Source organism: Pogona vitticeps, chromosome 12 (assembly GCF_051106095.1).
Source record: "Pogona vitticeps strain Pit_001003342236 chromosome 12, PviZW2.1, whole genome shotgun sequence".
NCBI lineage: Eukaryota > Metazoa > Chordata > Lepidosauria > Squamata > Agamidae > Pogona > Pogona vitticeps.
Genome location: NC_135794.1, coordinates 20,173,193 through 20,194,146, shown reverse-complemented (window position 1 = coordinate 20,194,146; position 20,954 = coordinate 20,173,193). Strand labels below are relative to the sequence as shown.

Below are 20,954 nucleotides of genomic sequence, written 5' to 3'. Positions count from 1 at the left end.
TGGGGAAAAAATATTTTGCCCATGAGGACTAAAATAACCGATGTCAATAAATAAGCAGACATCTACATCAATTCACTTTCGTCATGCATGAACAGTAGTTTGCTTCATAAAAAAAGCAAGACTTTTTAGCATCAAACTTAATTATGCCTCCATAGTTGGTGACCTCAAGTTTTTCTTGAAAGTAATTGTAGTTCACAGTATTGAGTTGACCGTACAAGCGCATGGCTTTGTTACTGGCACCATGAGCTGGTTGCTTAATTTCATCCCCGCAAGTCATTTTTTTCCCTTATGTATAATGGGATTAAATCATGAGACCTGCCCAAATACTACTGGAACTAACTGAAGTTTTGTAAAAGCAGTCCTTGATGGGTGAGGGCTATTCAGAGCTCATTTAAAATTTGACAGATATCGGGACTCTCTGGATCTCTGATTCTCCAGCCCATGCATTCACTCTGTAAGTTATGTAGCCACCTTCAATCCTCCCTGTTCTTGTGCTCATTCTGTGACCGCATAAGGAAAAGTGATGGCACCAGTGGGTGTTTTAAGGATGTTGACCCAATTAAATGAAGTTGCCTCTCGCCGAAAAACACGAGTTGACTTGTTGTAACCTTCCTGATCCAATTGAGAGATAATAGTAGCAAACTTTTGTACGTCCCGCCTAGTCATAGCTCCTGTGGGAAAGGAGTCAAGTGGATCCGTGCTGTAAAATTCATAAGATCCGCCTATCAAAATCCAATGCTGTGTTGTCAGTATATTACCATGCGTCAGATAAACCCAGGCCTTGTCAACAGTGGCGTTCAAGGATTCCAGGTGGTCTAGATGAATCACTTCTGCTTCTTCTCTTCCACGCCGCAGAAATACTTTTGCTTCGCATCTCTAGAGTTGGGCATGAACCAGCGGTTTGGCCAATGGCCCAATGGGTGTTCTGCAGTCCAGAGCGCCTCCTGCTCTGGGCGTTGGCTATTAAGTGCATGCCTGTGAAGGAGGTCGGGCGCTTGAACCGTGGAGCTCCTGTCGGGCTGTCAGCTGAAATGGCACAAACTGCCGAGCCAAACAAAACTCCCAAACAAACTGCACCAGAGCACAGAGTGCTGTCCTCTGAAGATGCCGGCCACAGAGACTGGCGAAATGTTAGGAAGAACAACCTTCAGGACACGGCCAAAGAGCCTGAAAAACCCACAACAACCATTAGATCCCAGCCGGGAAAGCCTTCGCGAATACATTGCCAAGCCAACGGTTAGTGCCAATCTCTCAGTCTAACTCAATGAAGAGTTCTAGCAAACCTGAACATTTGCCCACTATTTAATGGTGAACTGACTGAGCCCTATAAAAGCTATGGCTCTTCCGTGACTTTCAACTTCTTCCAGTGAGTCATTATGACTTTCCTTTGCTGCTCACTCACTGTTCCTCCACAGTTGAGAAACAGTTAGTCTGCCCCCTGTAAAACCGGTTTGGCCACAGTTGTAGCATCAAGTTGTGATTCCTCCCTGATTTTTTTTTTATATTTCCAGCATTCTCATGTGAGTTCAAAGCAGATGCCCAGGCAACTCTTTGGGAGTCTTCTATCCAAGTGATGCTCTGGATCAGATTATTTTATTTTGTTAGATTTATTGCTAGATTTCTCACAAAATGGGGTTCAAGGTGGCTCAAGAGTAATATTCAATTAAAACAAAAATGAATCAGGAAAGAAATCAATTAGCAGGGCAGTTCAGAATGAATTTGAAGTTCATGACTAAGATTACGATTGCACTACAGAAATAAATCGGTAGCTGAATTGGTGTGTGTGAAAGAGAGAGAAAGAGAGAGAGCAAGCACATACTCAGCAGCCCTTCGTTGGAGCGGGCAGGTGCACAGCATAATGCTTTTCCTGTTTCCTTCCACTGCTATGTTTTCTGTTATTTTTAATCATTTTAAATGTTTATGCATTTCAAGTGGGATAGCGCTAGATCTTAAGGGAATGGCAAGCTACAATAAACCACCAGTGAGGCAGCTCTCAGCAGTCTCCAGCACTTAACTGATTCAGCATTAAAACAGAAAAAGAAAATATATATATTAAGGGTTTGGACTGCACGATATCCTGTGCTCTGAAATCTGAATTCCTGCAATACAGTACAGTGGTGCCCCGCATAGCGATGATAATCCGTTCCGAAAAAAATCGTCGCTATACAGATTCGTCACTATGCAGAACAAAGAAGCCCATAGGAACATATTAAAATACGTTTAATGCGTTCCTATGGGCAAAAAACTCACCATTCTGCGAAAATCCTCCACGTGGCTGCCATTTTCGCTGCCCAGTAAGCGAGGAAAGGGCGCGAAAACACTGCAGGCGGCCATTTTCTTTAGCCGGTGGTTTTGGAACCGCCGATCAGCTGTTCTTAAAACATTGTTATGCGATAATCGGTAAGCGAAACACTTACCGATCATCACAAAGCGATGTTTTCCCATTTAAAACATTGTTATGCGATCGCAAAAAAACATCGCTATGAGGATTCGTCGTTAAACGAAGCGCTCATTATGCGGGGCACCACTGTACTTGATAAACCCCACAGACACAATTTACTCCAATAGAGATATTCATGTGTGGCAAAACAATTTAAAATAAATCACATTCATAATCGAGTTAAAATAAACAACCCCTTCTAGGCTGTGTAAAATGACTCACTTTTCCACCTTAAAAATGTACACTTCACTGTACATCATGTAGGTGGAAATCTTAAAATCGATTTCAAACACGCTAAACCCGATGCAAAATTAGGAGTGTTATGATATGTAACCATTCCCTAAAGAAATGTATGACACCGAACTAATAGGTCCTATCTGTGCCAGATGATTGGTTGCCAAAAGCTGCCTTTTTTCTTAAAGTATTTATTTGCTGGCAGCAGGACAGAACGAAAGATCCCAACATAGCCTTCCCAGATGTGGTGGTGCTACGGGTTAAACTGCAGAAGCCTCTGTGCTGCAAGGTTGGAAGACTAGCAGTCATACGATCGAATCAACGCAATGGAGTGAGCCCTCGTCACTTGTCCTGCCTCCTGCCAACCTAGCAGTTTGAAAGCATGCAAATGCAAGTTGATAAAGAGGTACCACCATGGCATTCCGTGTCTAGTCGCACTGACCACGTGACGACAGAAACTGTCTATGGACAAACGCTGGCTCTACGGCTTGGAAATGGGGATGAGCACTGTGCCCTAGAGTTGGACACAACTGGACTAGATGCCAAGGGGAACCTTTACCTTTACTGGCTTCTAGGAAGACCTAGAGGCAAGCTAATAGGAGGGAAATACAAGCTAGAGGAAAGCATAACGTATGCTTGCTTTAGCAATGTAACGCTGCATCTTCAGATCTCTGTGTGGGCTATTCTGAAGTGTTAATTGTAGTAAACTGTCTTTGTGTCCTATTGAATAAGATATAAAGTACACGGAAACAGTTTCCTTTGGGAGGATGTATTGCTTGCTCCTGCCCACAGTAAGAGTCAGGGCCTTGCCTTGCCCTCCAGCCACAGACACAGCACCAGATGAGTTCTTGCCTCCCAATACCAGCTGCAGAAGAGAGGTTACAAACACCTGTTGTCGAGAACCTACCTTGTGGTTCTTCACAGTGTACCATTTGCTTTCTGCATTGTGTAATTTTGTGCTTTGGCATCTGTAGCGTCTGTCATTTTGGCTCATAGAAGGTCTGGACTTGGCCAATGAGTGCTGTCCTCTGAAGATGCCGGCCACAGAGACTGGTGAAACATTAGGAAGAACAACTTTCAGAACACGGCCAAAGAGCCCGAAAAACCCACAACAACCATCTCTAGATTTTCTTAGTTTTTCCAATTGTTTATTTTCATCTCTGGCATTTCCTGGAATTGCAATGTCAATGATCCAGACATGTCTTCATTCTACTACTGCTATGTCTGGTGTGTTATGTTCAAGGTGCCTAATTTTTTAATTGTATTTGTTCTGTTGTTAGCCGCTCAGAGTGGTATAATTATATCAGATGGGCGGGATATAAATCAAATAAATAAATAAATAAATAAAATAACAGTTTGGATCCGGAAATCCCACAAAGTCTTGACTTCCTCATCTTCTTACACCTTCTCGACATGATGTTCCCATAGGTTTTGGGGACTGGCAAGGTTTTCTTTTCCCTTTTTTTTCATAATGACTATCATCATCATCCCTAGACTTGTCATTTCTCCTCCACTTTGGCAAAAGGTAGTGTGTCATTCTTTTTGTGAGCCACGTCTGTTACCCACCCGAATCTCTTAGGCATATGTCAATATTCCTGTGTGTATGATGTCTGTGTTACAACCTCTGACTTCAAATATTCTTGTTTGTAAACCTGGGCAGTCTGGCAGGAAATCTGAGAACGCAAATGATGGTGGGGTGGAACAGAAATCTGTCTGTGGTGCTGATAAGCCTGATCTGTTTTTCCAGAAAAGCAGGGGAGGAGAACTGGTTCTCATAGGTGTGTCATTACTGTAGTTGGTCAATCACCAGGCCCTCGGGCTACTGAGACTTTTCTAAAAACTCTTTGCTACGGCAGACACCTTAGCCAAGTGGCTAGCTCAGAAATGAATTGCTTTCTTTTTGCAGCTAAGATAACATACTGAGTTGGAAGGAAATGGATTGGAAAGAAAAGGGTGATGTGATTCCCAGTCTGAGGACTCATTCTAAAGCTGACAAGAGTCCTCTTCAAATATTCACGATAGGGTTAATCTGGACACATAAGCAAAAGGTGTAGACCAATCCCACACTTTGCTTGTTCTTCTTTTCACATGGAGAGCAAAAAGTCTGTCCGCATACTCTTATGCGTTTTTTTTAGCGTTCCAGATTGCACGAAGAGCCTGCATGCTAATCATCTGAAGAGAAATTGCTAAGCATCTGAAGAGAGCAGTTGCCAGACTGAGCAAAGCTAACTTTCTCCTTTTCCTCAAAGTTAAGGCCAACCCCTATCCTGAACGCCTAAATAGGGCAAGATACACTTGCTGTCTTGAGTATGTGTCTGAAACCTTTCCCTGTGAAAACAATGGTGCATGACAAACCATACAAGGGTGGGTGTTGTTGTTATTTTTTTTCTATCTTGAGTCATAGCTTGATCCATATCTGTTGAATATGTAAACCCAGATTTCAATTAACAGGCTTGGTGAATGGAACCTGGTTTTCATCTGAATGGCTGGTGAAATATTCATATCTGCCTGGTTGGGTTTCATGACCCTGCTTTGCAATGAAGGGAGGGGCATTTTATAACCTGTGCTGTTCCCTTCCAGAGAAAATAGCATTTTTGCTTCCAACGTTCCCCATTCATCATTGGCTTGAAATATTTGACCAGTAGGACTCTTGTGCTCTATTGGAAATGTAAGCCTCCGAAAATGGAGGAGCCAGTTCTTTGCAGCTTCTTCCTAGCAGTCCTTAGGGCAGTTCCAGCTGCAGAGTGAAACCATTGCATCATCTGGAAGAACCTAATTAAAATGTTAGCAGCCTTGCTCCCTCATTTCATTTCAACCATGCAGGCTGCATGGCTTTAAGTTGTAGTTGCTTAGCTTTTTAGTTCCCCACCCACATGCTTTTTATAACAGCCTTAATGATAGATAATGGAGACCCTGCAATCTTGAATATTAGTGTGACTGTCCTAAGGAAGATGCTACTATGATTTTCTGTATATTTTGGAACTAATAACTAGTTTGTGGAAAGAACCACACATTCCAAGAGCTTTTTGCCTTAATCTACTCGTTTATCCTACTTTCATAGTATTCCCTATTTAACAGAGTTCATGGAAGTGACATCACCCCTTTCCAGCATTGCTTAATAGCCAGCTCAAACATTGTGTCTTTGTTGTTGTTTAGTCGTTTAGTCGTCTAACTCTTCATGATCCCATGGACCAGAGCACGCCAGGCTCTCCTGTCTTCCACTGCCTCCCAGAGTTGTGTCAAATTCATGTTGGTCACTTCGGTGACCCTGTCCAGCCATCTCGTCCTCTGCTGTCCCCTTCTCCTCTTGCCTTCACACTTTACCAGCATCAGGGTCTTTTCCACGGAGTCTTCTCTTCTCATGAGATGGCCAAAGTATTGGAGCCTCAGCTTCAGGATCTGTCCTTCCAGTGAGCACTCAGGGTTGATTTCCTTCAGAATGGAGCCTCCTCCAGCACCACAATTCAAAAGCATCAATTCTTCGGCAGTCAGCTTTCTTTATGGTCCAGCTCTCACTTCCATACATCACTACAGGAAAGACCATAGCTTTGACTATTCAGAGTTTTGTTGGCAAGGTGATGTCTCTGCTTTTTAAATTGCTGTCGAGGTTTGTCATCACTTTCCTCCCAAGAAGCAGGCATCTTTTAATTTCGTGGGTGCTGTCACCCTCTGCAGTGATCATGGAGCCCAAGAAAGTAAAATCTGTCACTGCCTCCATATCTTCCCCTTCTGTTTGCCAGGAGGTGATGGGATCAGTGGCCATGATTTTAGTTTTTTTGATGTTGAGCTTCAGACCATTTTTTTGCACTCTCCTCTTTCACTTACAATATTTCTAAAACGGCTCACAAAGGGCTCACAATGCAATGGTTATTTCGTGATGCCCAGTGTCTAATGGAGTCTCAGGTGCTTAACGTTGAATATGGAGTTATGAAAGCCAGAATTATAGTGGAGGGGCTTTTCTGCCTTACCTTTACATAACTGTTTTAATTGTAATATCTGGAATACAGACATTCACTTAAGAAAAAAACACCCACACACAAATAGTTTCATGAACTTCAAAAATGAGTCCCATGAAACTGGAGCCAATAGTGTTTCCTTCAAGAAATTTATCATGTTAAAGTGGAGTTTCTTACCATTTGTTTTCCTGCATTAATCCTGACTTAATGTGGCAATGGTTTTAAGAAACTGCTTGAACCTGAAGAATCTCCTCCTCGGATTGCTGTGTTTGCCTCCCAGATTTAAATGCCCCATAAAACGTTGATTCTTTCTCTTTTTTTGACACTGTTGGAACAAGCAGCACAAAAGATAATCCAGCCGTATTCCACCGGGTTGCATCCCGAAGCTTTGCATAACAAGAGGATTGCCCATGGTCAGAAATCCTGAATGGCAACTTTCCGTCGGGCGGGTCCTTGAAGAATTTGGAAGCGTGAACAAATGGAGGTGTTTCACCACTGAGAAAGGAGCCGGTGTGCCAACGTCTTCTCGAGCAGCTCAGACACCTTCTTTGGGGCGAAGCTTCCAGGTAAGTTGCGATTTTTCATTTGTAAGATTTTTTATTAGACAAAGTAGGCCAAAGTGTTGTTGTTTAAAAGAAAGAAAGAAAGAAAGAAAGAAAGAAAGAAAGAAAGAAAGAAAGAAAGAAAGAAAGAAAGAAAGAAAGAAAGAAAGAAGTGGGTCTTGTAATAGATTACATTCACTGAAATCTTTAATGAGCTGTTTAAATGCTGATTTTTAAAAGTGGGCAGATCGATAGTCTTCCAAACAGAAAAACAGCTGTGTTACTAAGTTGAAAACTGGATTTCTAGCTTTTAGATAGAAACAGGCATAAATATAATGCAGCGACTGGAAATCTCTCGCCTTGCTGTTCCAGAAACAGGTGCCTGGGTGGTACTGTTTCACAGCATGGGCAAGAACTCACATGATTGAGTTCCTCCCATTCACTCAAAACTGGTATCTCATAGAGAGATGTGTTTGTGTGCACTGGGCTATGGACTTTGATAGCTTCCTGAAAGTATCAGTGCTTGATGGCAGCCACCCAGACCAAAAAAAACACACACACAAAAAAAACCACCCCACTCTAAACACTAATGCAAAATTCACCAAAGGGGTGTCGGATGGGGTGAACCAGTCATTATCCTGTAGCAGATGTGATGTATACACCACCTATAAGCAGAATTGTGATGTTATTGAAATACACTAAAAGAAGCAGGTATTCTAGATTTTCACTGACTTTATAATAATAGCATCATAAATGTGACTGCAAGAGATGTCTATTATATAGTTCCCCCCCCCACAGTTCTTTTTACTCACCTGTACTACCTGTTTCAAATCTAGATTTTGTCACTTTATTGTTGAAAGTATTCGTGACATTGACAGCCTAGTTCTGCTGGGTTTTTCCTCCTCAACCTTTTGCTTACCATCTGCTCTTTGAACTAGAAGACACTCCCCCCCACACACACACACATTTCTGCTGTGCCCTATCTCAGCTTTGATGGCAGGAAATAAGGGTCCATTTTTCTCCTGTTCTGTGACGTCCCATCTCCATTTCCAGTGTTTGACTCTGGACACAGAATCGGCATCTGCAGCAGTTTTAATGTTATACTTTATAGGACAAAACAAATGTTAGCATATGCACAGATCATAACGGCATGATTTAAGTAATAAATAATAGTGAATCTGTAGTTAAATGCTTTCATATACCTATATGTGGGTGTCCTCACACTTTGTTTGTAACGGTTCCTCCCCAGACAGTAAAGTCTTATTTGCACTGATGTATATATTACTTTTATACAAATTTTATGCAAGTTTATCATGACATCCCCTTTCCTGCTCCAAATGAAATTTCCAGGATAGCTTCCTGAGCATGTTCAGAATTCTCTGTCATAAATCTATAAATATTTTGGTGAACAACAGATCTCAGAGGAGAAAAATGGGCAGCTGGATCAGCAGCTGTAAAATATAAAATTATTGTTTTGTTTCCGTGTTGTCTTTTGGTTGAACCACTCCTCTTTTCTCTGGTCCTTAAGAACTCCTTTGTGTAGCAACCTGTGTAAAGTCAGGTCCTGACTGAGGTAAATATTAAAGTTCCCACCCAACTGACTGAGAAAACTAGAGAGAGTTATTGCCAAACTGTCCATTTTCATTGTTTGAGTGCATGCGAGGAGCTACGTCTTCTTTCATTTTGGATTGTCTCATAAAGGGTTTTCAAGGTGCAAAATATTGAGAAATGCTTTGCCTTTCTCTTCTTCTGCACGGTACTAGCAAGGGTTAGCTTGTGTATCACTCAAGAATGCTTGGGTTGTTGATGAAATTTCTTTCGCCTTCAGTAAGTGCTTGTCAGGATCCCCTTCATCGCTGGTTGATTTGACTCTTCATTTCTGAACAAGAAAGATATGTCTTTAGGCTACCTCCGCTTTCTCTGTTCTGCCTTGGGTGACCTAGCTAGGCATACAGACCAGTATTAGAGTCTGTTATTTATTCATTCCATTTCCATGCCACCTTTCTCTTGGTGAAAGGAAAAGATATTTGCCTATTACTAGTCTGAGCAGATTGAATCTGTGGAAGAGAATATGAAAAGGGTCCATGCTGGTCTGCATGTTTTTACATCTGCTGTATTTTTCGTGTATAAGACGCTCCCATGTATAAAGTCAACCCCCACTTTTCTAACCCAAAATTAAGAAAAATAAGTGGGGCTTAGCAAGTGTAGGGGGAAAGGGATCAAAGCACTGCAGGATTGCTTTGATCCATGCTTTCCCCTCCACTTGTTTTTGTTCTCTTCTCAGCTTACTTCCATGTATAAGACGACCCTCAATATTTAGTTTAAGATTTTAGACGAAAGTACCGTATAGTCTTATACACAGAAAAATACGCTATTTAGGGCATGCTGCCGGGTTATATAAAAAAAGAGGCTGCCGTGGTTTCATTCGGTTCCTAGTCTCCGGCTTGGCTCACATCTTCTCATCCAAAGGGAGGGCCCTGTGACCTGTTAGCTCTTGTGTTGGATGCCCTCTTTTCCCATCTGGGAAAATGTTCCATGTTATCTGGGGTGGATGGGATTTTGAGTCTGACAGCATCTGGTGAGGTACTTGCTGTGGTGTTTTCTTCTGCATCTCTTCAGGGAATGCACCTTAGGGGCATTCAAACTGCTGTGCTCGCTTGTCTGGTAGCCCGCAAGAAAACCCTAGGATTACAAGCCAACATTGTCATAAGTTGCTCTTTCAGCTTTAGCCACATTCCTTTGATACTGTGAGGATAATGGCAATGCATTACTGTCTATGCCTGGTATGTGGTGGAGGGCACTGGACAAACTATGAAGGTGATGAAAATACTATTAATATAGAAAACACTAGTAATATAGAAATGATAATAAAAATAACAGTTTTCAAATTTTTTAGCATCCTGTTTGCTTGAGCTGTGAGTGATGGACTATGAACCAGGAAATCGCTGGCTTATACCTCCCCCAACAAACCAACTTCACATCATGGCTTGTTCTTTGCTTACAACTTTGGTTTACTGGGAAAGAGACAAGCCAGAGTTGTAAGTTCACGTGTCACAATAAACAAACTGGGGACAGTATGTTTTCAGCTATTCCTACTTACAGTGAGAGTGATAAGGCAGTCTGTAGGAGAACACTGTTCTGCCTGGATATTATTTGCTGTAATTATTCTTGGCTTGTGATGATGGCTTATTTGGAAGGGAGGTACCAGCCATATTTCCTGGTTCACACCTCTTTGCTGAACAAAGAATGAAGCAAAGATACATTATTCAAAAGGCGTACTCTGTCTACTGGAATAAGTGCGTGTCTACGGGTGTGGAGAAAGTGAGGTAGAAGCCATAAAAAGTAGTGGTGGCTTCCAGTTTTGACTTCTAGAAGAATTAAGCAAATGAATGGGGGATATGTTTATGGATGATGGCTGTATATTATTTCATTTATCAAACAAAACGTACCTCTGCATGCCAGTGGTACTACAAGAGTCCTTTTACATTCATGTTTTCTTGTGGGCTTCCCAGAGGCATCTGGTTAGCCACAGGAGACTGGGTTATCTGAGGATATAAAACCTCACCATGATATTTGTGCAAATTGTAAAGCTAAAGTGCAGTAGATACTACCTTGTTGCATGGACTGCCCCCGTTATCCGTATCCCTCCGCCTGTTCCTTTCCACCCAGACATTCCACTTTTAGTACCTCATCTTACCGCCTTGAATACTGTCACCAATTGAGTCTTGACCATCATGCCATTGGTCTGTGTCATAGAGTTTACCTGCCTACTGGCTTCTTCAGACCCACAACTCCATCGCAGGTATTGGAAGACGGAATAGCTGCACTCCTCCAGAAAGATGCTACACAGTGCTGTAGATGTTTACTTTCTTAGCAATATCTGACCCCCACATTTCCTACAGTTCACTTTAGACAACAGGATCTATGAGTTCAAAGGTCCCCATTGATTTGAAGTCTCTTTCTCACCTTCTCTTTGTTCAAGCATGCTCTTCCAGCTGTGCAAGTCTTTCTGCATAACAGAGCTGTAGTGGCTCTTTTGGACATTCCTTGGAGAGATTTGTTCAGTTACCTAAATTTCTCACCTGCCTGTCCCTTCTTTTAACTGTTTCAGACCCAATCCATAGCTTCGGGGAGAGAGAGACACTCAAAATATGGGAAATTTGTGGGAAACCTTGATTTGCTTAGCCTTGTATGCCAAAAAGGAGCTGCTGGCAATGTGCCCATAGCATCCAGTGCTTTGGGAAATCACAAATCAACATGTATGGTAGATATTATAATGAAGTGGATATTCTTAAGTAGTTGTAGAGGCATAGGATGAGATTCTCAAGGACACGACAGAAGGTTCTCTAGCCTCTGTGTCCTGTTGTTTACAGTAGGGCTAAAATTTGAGTGGCGTGTGGCCATGCATGCCAGCTCTGCCCCCAAATTGCTTGTCTCCATCTAATCCAGTTTCCATTTTCCCCACATTGAGAGATCTGAAATGGACACCTGGTTACATTTGTGCATCTGAGGAGTTTGCTTTCTCACAGTCCACAACAGAGGAAGCTACTCGACTTGGCTACTGTTGACTTTCTTTCCTTTTGAGAGCTGAATCCAGCATCTATAATTATTTGTAGATTTGATAGAAACAGCTCTGCATTGAGCAACCGCACGAGGACTCTCACATGAAGCAGAAATACGTAAGAGTGAGAATTTTGGTGCTTTTGAAAAAAATTTTGGCTGAGTTTGAAAATTTACTTTTTTTTTTTTTTGTATTTGGGTTAGGGAGCACTTGGGAGAGAGAAACCACTATGGGCAGATTCATTTATTGGGGTATAGAGCGTTGCATGTTTACCTATTAAACATCTGGCTTTGAACCACTGTATACGCAACCATGTTAGTGTCCAAAATGGGTTATTGCCTGTTTTCCGAAATGCTTTTCCTTTTTAACACTTTATTTGACAGACAAGTACAGCAGAGGTCTTTCCTCCGCCGAATGCATATGTGTATTGGCCACTGCAAATGGAGAAGGTTCCTGAAAATTTACCAGCCTGTATAGAGATGTCTTCACATCAGGATTGGAAGCAGCTTGAGGTTGTACCAGAGAGAAAGTGAAACTGACAGATTTTACTCAGGTTTCAGTTTAAATAGGTGCTTCCACAGTTCCCATGGATTTGTGTTCAGGCCTCAGCTTTGAGTTTAGCATGGTACAGCGACCTTGGAGTTCAGCGAGGCAGTTGCGAGGTGAGAAATGCACCAGAGTCCATTCGGGCAGCATCGCAACCCAAAGCAGAAGCCGTTCTTTCTGTCTTAAGAGCCTACAGTGGCAAGCCTGGTTATGCAACACAGAGTACTTCGCTGGACCAAGTATGGCAAGTCACCTGATAGCTCAGCATGCGTGACGGATGTACACAAAATGGAAAAATCCCCCCTTTTAGCAGTGACCGTTCTTGACATGTCGATACGATATGTTGTCATCTCTGCTTTGCATCAAGGCTTGGCCCTCTTGTTTCTCCCAAGTGGTTGAAGTGCTGGTTGCAGACAGATTTGTCCAGATAAAAAACATGTGGCTCCAGTGTTACCAAGTATGACTTCCAATGTAATTGCAGAAGTGCCCAACGAAGCACCTAGCAGGACTTGTCTATCCTGCTTTTCTGCTGTTTGTTTTCTTCCATACTGTAACAAGTTCAACGTACGCAGGCAATGCTGTAGGGGACTCTGCCTTTAAAACCTTTTTTTTAACTAACTTTTTATGTTTCCATTCATCCTTGTGGATTTCATGGCATGGTGCAGTAAAGAATCATAGTTCAGATATGTCAGTTGCCCTGTTATAATGCGGCTAATGCATTAAAATAAAGAGGTAGACAGATACAATAATAAACAAGCTCACAAAATCCATAAAGAAGTGATTCCTCATAGATTAAAATGCCTAAGTAAACAGAAATGTTTTTGCTGGGTGACATAACGATATTGTCAATACTTGGTCTTAATCCAGATTGAAATGGATCCAGGTAATCCTTTTGGTTCAAGAGTACCTGGAGTTGAATCTAAAGTACCTTGTTCCATGCAGGGGGATGCTGTTCACAAACAACTGTGTCCTTCAGTTTATATCTTTGCCAAGAAATAATGCTCTCTGGGATACGTATCAGTTTGTAAATGTCCCTCTTCTCCTGTCCTGTACAGTTTATTGTGAAGGTCCTTGTAAGAGAGCTGCTAATTTAGTAGCTCCATGTTCTCTGAGATTTCAGGGCCAAAATCTGAGACCAAGTAAAATCACAACAGGCAGTAGTCTGCATGTCATTATCTTCAAAACAACCTCTGTGCATGCAATACACTCACAAAATATGTGCTGAGGAAGAGGGCCCATCTGTTGTCAAGTTGGGTTCGACTTATGGCAACCCTAATAGAATATTCAAGGTGTGCAAGACGTTTAAAGGGTAGCTTTACCAATGCCACCCCACCGTGAGTTTGCATAAGCAGAGGTTTGAACTCAGGTTTCCAGAATCCTAGTTACTCTCCTGAGTCCTAGTTACACAGCACTGTATGGGCTTTCAAGAAGATAGCCACCACGGTGTTAAAGCCACCGCACAATAAAACGAAAACTTCTCCTGCTCCTGAGATTTGCCTCCCCACGTCCGGTCTTTAAACTATTTTCCTGAGACCTGGCAACCCTTTAACTGTAGCTCCAAGGTTTGCAGAAGACCACAGGTTTACCTTCTTCAGTTTGGTAATAGTGAAGGTGCACCAAGGTACAGTCAGGTGACATAAGGTCTCCTCTACCTAATACGTCTCTGCACGTGTCAGAATCATGCATGCTTAAATAGATGGAAGTGTTGCACTGCCAGTCCAGATGGATTGAATGCAGGGCTGCTGTGGTCTTCAACAACACTCTTTTGCCCGTCAGCATGTATTCTTCAGAATACAAAAGGAATACAGGGAAGAGCAGGAAAACAAGGATCTTGGTGATGGTATCATGAGCAAACGTGAATAGTAAGGTACAGAAACATATAAAAGGAGAGTGTATTTATTTGTGTGCGTGTTTGTGTGACCAAGGTAAAGAAAGTTGACTTCATTATTTTGTAGTAAACAGTCTACAAGGACCTTTTGTAGTCTGGGGATGAATGAAAGAATTGCACCCTGTTTTGTTAGGACAGTCTTCACCAGGCCATCAGGTGGTTTTCAGAGGCCGAGTACATCACCTGGTTATTTGACTCTTGACCTTCCTTGATGATTCAATCTACCAAGGTAGAACTGATGGTTAAAGGAAGTCATAAAGGCTTCTTTAGAGGACAGGGCTGTATTTATGATCTACAGGAAGTAGCCTTAAAGCATCTATTTAAGAAACCCGCCCTTGACCTAGGGGCCTTGACCAGTTGTCCCTCCTCTTAGATTTACTAAATTTGGCTGGATTTGCTCTGGAAGGCATGTATTACAGTGGTTCCAGTCCTACCTATTTGGGCATATACAAGATATGGCACTGAGGGATCCATGTTCTGTGCCATGATCTTTGGTATCTAATATCCTTATGGCTCTACTTTGTCCCTGATATTATTCAACATCTATGTGAAACCACTGGAACTGGTCATTCAGTGGTTTAGAGTGAGGTGCTTTGCTGCTCTTTCCCATTTAACAGCAAAGAAGCAGTCAATACAGTATTACCAACCTGGTCTGGGCTCCACAGTGGGCTAAATGAGGATCAACAAACTGAGATTAAAAAGCAAAAGAGCAAAGTATATGCTACTTATATACTGCCCCACAGCACTTAAAGCACTCTCTGGGTGGTTGACAATTTAATTATGCAGGCTACACATGGCCACCTGCCCCCAGTAGGCTGGGTACTCAATTTACCAACCTCAGGAGGATGGAAGACTGAGTGAACCTCAATCCAGCTACCTGGGATTGAACCCCAGGTCGTCAGCACAGTTTTGGCTGCAGTGCTGCAGTTGAACCACTGTGCCGAGAGGCTCCTGACAAAACAGAGGCACTGCTCTTGAATAGAAAATCAAGCTCTGGGGTTGAGATTCAACTTGGTGCAGGAGAATCTGCGCTCCCCTTGACAGTTCACATCCATCATCTGAGAGCAGTCTTTGATTGCTGATTTCCAGACAGCAGCACTGGCAAGTGTGGTTTCCACAACTGCACTTAATGCAGCAGATAATGGTATCTTTCCTGAGTCCGCCCAACTAGGCCAGTGGTTCTTAACGTGGGCGATAATGCCCCCCAGGGGGCGATTTCATTTTTCAAGGGGGCGGTAGAACGAAAAGGGGCGGTGTGGGGGCGGTGGAACAGAAGGGGGGCAGTAGGGGGGCGCTGGAGCAAGCTAAACCTGTGAAGATGGCTGCAGCCTTTTTTACAGTGTGCATGAATATATATTTTCCTCCAATTTTAATTTAGTTTCAGACTTTTTGTCTTGAAATTTTTAGTTCCTGCATTTGTTTTTATGCCCTTTTTATATTTCTTTTTGCGTCTTAAATTCACTTGCAACTAAATCATTAAATGCTACTTTTTCGGGGGCATTTCATTTTCTTGGAATTGAATTTTGTTTTCAGGGGTCATTGGATTTAAGTGTCTTAAATAAATAAATAAATAAATAAATAAATAAATAAATAAATAAATAAATAAATAAATAAATAAATAAATAAATAAGATATCATCACTGCGGGGAGGGGGGCGATGATAACTTCCTCAATGGCTCAAGGGGGCGTTTCTTTCAAAAAGGTTAAGAACCACTGAACTAGGCAATAGCCATCTCTGCATTGGTTACCTCAAAACATGTTCATGGGCTACCATTGAAGAAGATCCAGGAACTGCTAGTGCTGTATTTAGCTGCTGGTGCACACACACTCAGGATTGCATGATCCTGGTGCAAAAAGACCTGTACTTGTTTCCAGTTGTTTCTTGGTTGCTCGTTTCGAGCCAGCTGTTAAGGGCCTGGCTGGACTCCCTGTCTCATTGAGAACTGGCCCAGATGCTCATGTATTTAGAAGAAGAGCTTTCTGGGATGCCCATAATTGCAGAGACCCAGCTGATGTGTATGCACTAGGGAGACAGCCCTTTCGCCTGTGTTATTGCCTGCCTCGTGAAATGCAGTCCCTTGAGACACAACCAGTTTCCATTGTTGCTGCTTTTAGCAAGGTGTGGCAACGCATCTTGTTAAACTGTCTTATGAAATGTCTTCATAGGGATTGTGATGAACTTTCGCGATTTATAGATTAAGCTGATTTGAATGAGGCTCTTCAGCATTAGATCATTGCCCACCTCTTTCTCACATTGCAGGGGAAAAAAATGTTTCAGCTCCTCAGGAGGGAATTCTTCATGACTTTTATGGACGTTCAATCCGCATCTGAGGAATTTTTGGTAAAAGCAAATAGCTGTATCATTAGAGGTCTATTTGTTTTCCATACGATCACTATATCGCAACACCCCAAGTGAGATGTGGCTTCACTAGTTTAGAGAGATCAGATAAGGTTGCATGCTAGCCCCCATCTTTAACATTTGTTGTTGATTTGCTACAGCTAGCGAATGTGTTAGATTTGCATCCTCCAAAGCTTGCCGCAATAAAGATTTATAATCTTTTGAATGCAGATGACAGAGTGCTGTTTCTTAGGTAGATTGGGGTTTAATAAGCCAGTTTGCTAATCTTGGGGTTTATTTGGGAGGTAACCAGTCAACTGTTTGTTAAAGGGAAATCTGAAGTATTGAGTTGTTTCTTTTTTTAATTGATGCATCTGGAAAATAAACACCCATCTGGTTGAAGACATTAATTCTTACAATTATGGGTGTATCCACATTCATGGATCCTCTGGATGAGCAATGTATAGCCGTCAGAGCTCAACTCTGCTAAAAATCATATCACACTTCTTTCTGAGCAAAGTGAGTAGGGTTGTTGTTGTTTGTATCAGTCTACTGAAAATATGGACAGTGTCATTGAAGCTACCAACATGAATTTGACCCAACTCCGGGAAGCAGTGGAAGATAGGAGGGCCTGGCGTGCTCTGGCCCATGGGGTCACGAAGAGTCGGACACGACTAAACGACTGAAAATATGGGATATGGCGTATTGTTTAAAGTGATCAACTCAGGATTTCTGGCTTCAAATCCTGGCTCTGCCATGGATGTGTAGAACTGATGTAGAACTGGTAAAACCACTCCTTAAATATCTCACTCACCGTGGTAGCCCTGTTAGGGTCACTGATTTGACAATACATAGCAACTAAAAAGGTTCAGTTCTCATTTTTGCAATCTTATGTTGGGAGCTCCTAAATTTCTATCTGGCTGTGTTATTAACCTACAAATGGTTTATGCTAATGGACACGTCTGGTCTAGAGTCATGTCCTGTGCTTCTGGAATGGCTTATCCCACAGTGATTCAGTAGTCTGCTGTGTCTGTTTCACACTGGGTGGGACCCTACACCTCCTCTTAGGGTAGGGAAATGTCTTCTCTTCACCTCTGCATAGTAGATCTGCGTAGGTCCAACAGTGTGCAGGCCACATCCCTGGTAGAAAACCCTACTTATTGACAGGCAGAATTCATTAGCTCTGTTGTCCTGTCACATCAGAACTAAAAATTGCCCTCAGTAACAAAGATGCTCCTTAAATAAAGTGGCAGTGCCTCCGTATAGGAGAGTTTTCTTCTTAGCACGAGCCAATATTTATTTATTTATTTTAAATTATATGCCACCCACAATACCCAAAGGTCTACCCAGATATTGTAACCTCAGTTGTGATGGGACAGTGTTTCGTTTGACCAGAGAGGATGTCCATGTGGTGCTGAAACTGCTGGGCCCGTACCACATACATTCTTTTTTTGTATTGCAGTTTTATGAGGGTACAAGAGAGTTAAAACTGTGCCTCTTCTTGGTGCCATTTCCTGGCAAAGCTGATATGGAGCTTTTGGAAAAAATGTCTAAATGGGGGAATTCCTGTCCCAAACATTGTAAAATGTGTATTCTTGAAGGCTTTCACAGTCAGGATCCGATGGTTGTTGTAGGTTTTCCGGGCTGTTTGTCCGTGTTTTTAAGGTTATTCTTCCTAACATTTCGCCAGCCTCTCTGGCCGGCCTCTTCAGGGGACAGGAGTCAGAATTGTGTCTGTACTCTGATGCAGTTTTGTGGAATAGTTGAGTATTTATAGCTGCGGGATCAGCTTTTGTCCTTTTCAGAAGATTGGGTGATTATGGTAATCAGCGTGTTTTTTGTTGTGGGCGTATTGTTGTGATAAGGGGGAGAGATGATCTGTCACTGTGATTGATGAGTGTTGTTAGCTGGTCTTTTGTGTGCAGTGATCACCGGTCCTTTTGTAAACCTTTTGCAGGCTGTATTTTTCAGTGCTGGGAGCCAGGCTTTGTTGAGTTTTAGGCTTACCTTTTTTAAAAAAAAAAGTGTAGTTGCTTCCATTACTTTGTTTTACGAATACACATCAATGTGGGGGGGAACACAGCTGACATCTTGATTTCAATGGGAACCCAATTCAGCTGAGTTAGTCTGATTCCATTAAATATGTGATAATAATACATAAAACATGCTGATTTGCTGTCTCTTATCTTCCTAGTCAGAATGAAACACATATTAACAGTCTTGAACAGCTGGTTTTGGTGGGAAAACATCTGGATGCCAGCGAACTGTTCGTGGACAAACTTTGACGACCGCAGTGGATATGTCTTTCCAAAACCACAGCAGTTATTTGCCACAATTCCTTATGCCTTCGTAATGTTGGCTATCAGATTTTTTGTTGAAAGGTGAGTCGCCGTGATTGTTTTTCTTCAAATCTTCTTCCATCCTAAACTCCAGGAATACATAGAAGTGGGAAATTATATTGTAATCTACGTGCAAGTGGGAAATTATATTGTAATCTACGTGCCTATACAATACAGTGACATACAGTAGTGTTCGTATTTAAAGCATAGCTTTACAACACCATTGACATAATGAAGCCCATGCTCAGTGTTCCATCATCCTGTCCTATCATGGCACCTGGAGGAGGGGAGTATAGATACAAGGGTCAACTTCGACACTCAGATCATGTAAGGCTGGGAAGTAATTGCATGCAAATATACCCTGTATTTTAGCATTGTTCTGAAATGCAACCCATTTCCCTCTGTACCCTATGGGAAAAGGGGTTATGCTTTTGTAAGGAAATGTCTCCCTAAGTAGCATTTTAGTTTATGACTTTGCAGGGTTGGCTAAACCTACTGATCACCTGATAGTGAGGTCGGTTTCCATTAATACCATAATCTGTGTCTTTTCAGATGCATTGCTATCCCTCTTGCAAACATTTTGGGGATAAAGAATGTGCGGCGTGTGAAGCCTCAGCCTAACCCCACCCTAGAGACGTTTTTCAAGGAGTGCTCCAAAAAGCCGTCACAGGTAAAAAAAAAAAAAAACTTTAAAAAAGAAATCCATCTCTTTCTCTCTTCCGAAAACCAATATATCCCATATGTCAGTCCAGTACTTTGCTTTCTAAGTGGCTCACATGGAGCGGCTGTGTGTGTGTGTGTGTGTGTGTGTGTGTGTGTGTGTGTGTGAGAGAGAGAGAGAGAGAGAGAGAGAGACACGCTCGGCATCAGTGTCTGTTTACTTTAGCTTTATCCCTCTTTTCAGCCAAAACAAACATTCAGCTTATTGTTCAAATCCAAGACAGTGTACAATTAAAATACAATACAATGTAATGAAAGCTAACCAATTGGAGCACATGTGGAAAAGGTGTGTTTGCACTCTCTCTTCTAGCATTCTAAAAAGAGAGAGAGTCCTACTAATGCTGCTCTTTTCCAACGGCACATAAGTTCTGGCTATGAGGTTCCGTTTTTCCTCTCCTCTTCCTCCCCTTCTCCCTGCTGATCCTAAGCCCTCGAGGATGAGCTGGCTGCACCTCCCCATAGAAATTTCGACCCAAGAACTCTGTTAGGGGATCAAAACTTGAAAAACTTAAAACCTTTTATATCAAAAGGCTGATACGAGTGAGAGAAGCAGAGCCTTCCCCTCTCTCCGGGGAGGAGAGGGCGGCTAATGAGAAATAAAGCGTTAAAGTCCATGACGTTTAGAGAGGTAAGGCAGATGGTAGAAAAGTTCACTTCACATTTCCTTCATCTTCTCACTGATGCTGTTCGCAGAAACATATCAATTAAACGAGACAAGAGGGGAAATGCGGACTTAAAATGGTAAATTGTATAATGAAAATCTTAGAACTGCAGAGCTGGAAGAGACCCTATGGATGATCGGCGAGTCCAGCCCCTCAATGAGGGGAATCGAACTCCCAACATCTGGCTCAAGAGCCAGATGCCTAAAGCACTGAGCTATCTAGCCGTTCAAAGAGAGGTGTCGGGGGTCCAGTCACTAGATGACAGCATTAGGTGGATTTGATTCATGAAAAGTGCAGTTTAACAGAACCCACAGAATAGAATAACGTTCTGTATCTATTTTTACACTATGACCCTTACATATATTCAGAAGGATCCATTAATGAAATGCAAATTTTGCTGAAACATTTCTATTGCCGGCATAACCTTTTCGTTCCACAACATTTAGGATTTAGAATACTACATTTGTCATATTTTAATTGAAGGACAGGCATGGGGAACCTGTGGAGTTCCTTTTTTTTTTTTTTTTGGTGGACTTCATCAGGGCTAACCACCTTGACTAACAGTAAGCAATAACTGGAATGGCGCAACATGTGGAAGGCCACAGGTTCACCTATATATAAAAAAATACTGTCTAGGGCCACCAGTTGGTCATAGTCCCTGTTAAGGGTTATGTGTGTGTCTCTCTCCCCATCCCAGACCAGTGACTGCTCCAATCTATCGAGTGAAC

At 42.2% G+C, this 20,954-nt stretch overlaps 2 protein-coding genes across 4 annotated transcripts in view; both read left to right on the top strand.

Moving 5' to 3' along the window:
- Positions 1-15,805, top strand: part of LINS1 (lines homolog 1) — a 33,214-nt gene extending 17,409 nt beyond the window's left edge. The window contains exon 7 of the mRNA XM_078381130.1: positions 6,972-15,805. Within this exon, the coding sequence (XP_078237256.1) occupies positions 6,972-7,026 (55 nt within the window). The 3' untranslated portion in view covers positions 7,027-15,805. The remainder of the gene's footprint in view (positions 1-6,971) is intronic.
- CERS3 (ceramide synthase 3) overlaps positions 7,058-20,954 on the top strand; it is a 40,238-nt gene continuing 26,341 nt past the window's right edge. For 2 of the 3 annotated variants that reach the window (XM_020781743.3, XM_020781742.3), the window contains exons 1-3: positions 7,058-7,196; positions 18,700-18,886; positions 19,397-19,514. In XM_020781743.3, the coding sequence (XP_020637402.2) occupies positions 18,705-18,886; positions 19,397-19,514 (300 nt within the window). In that variant the 5' untranslated portion in view covers positions 7,058-7,196; positions 18,700-18,704. The remainder of the gene's footprint in view (positions 7,197-18,699; positions 18,887-19,396; positions 19,515-20,954) is intronic. The other variant, XM_072982073.2, reaches the window with a different exon arrangement.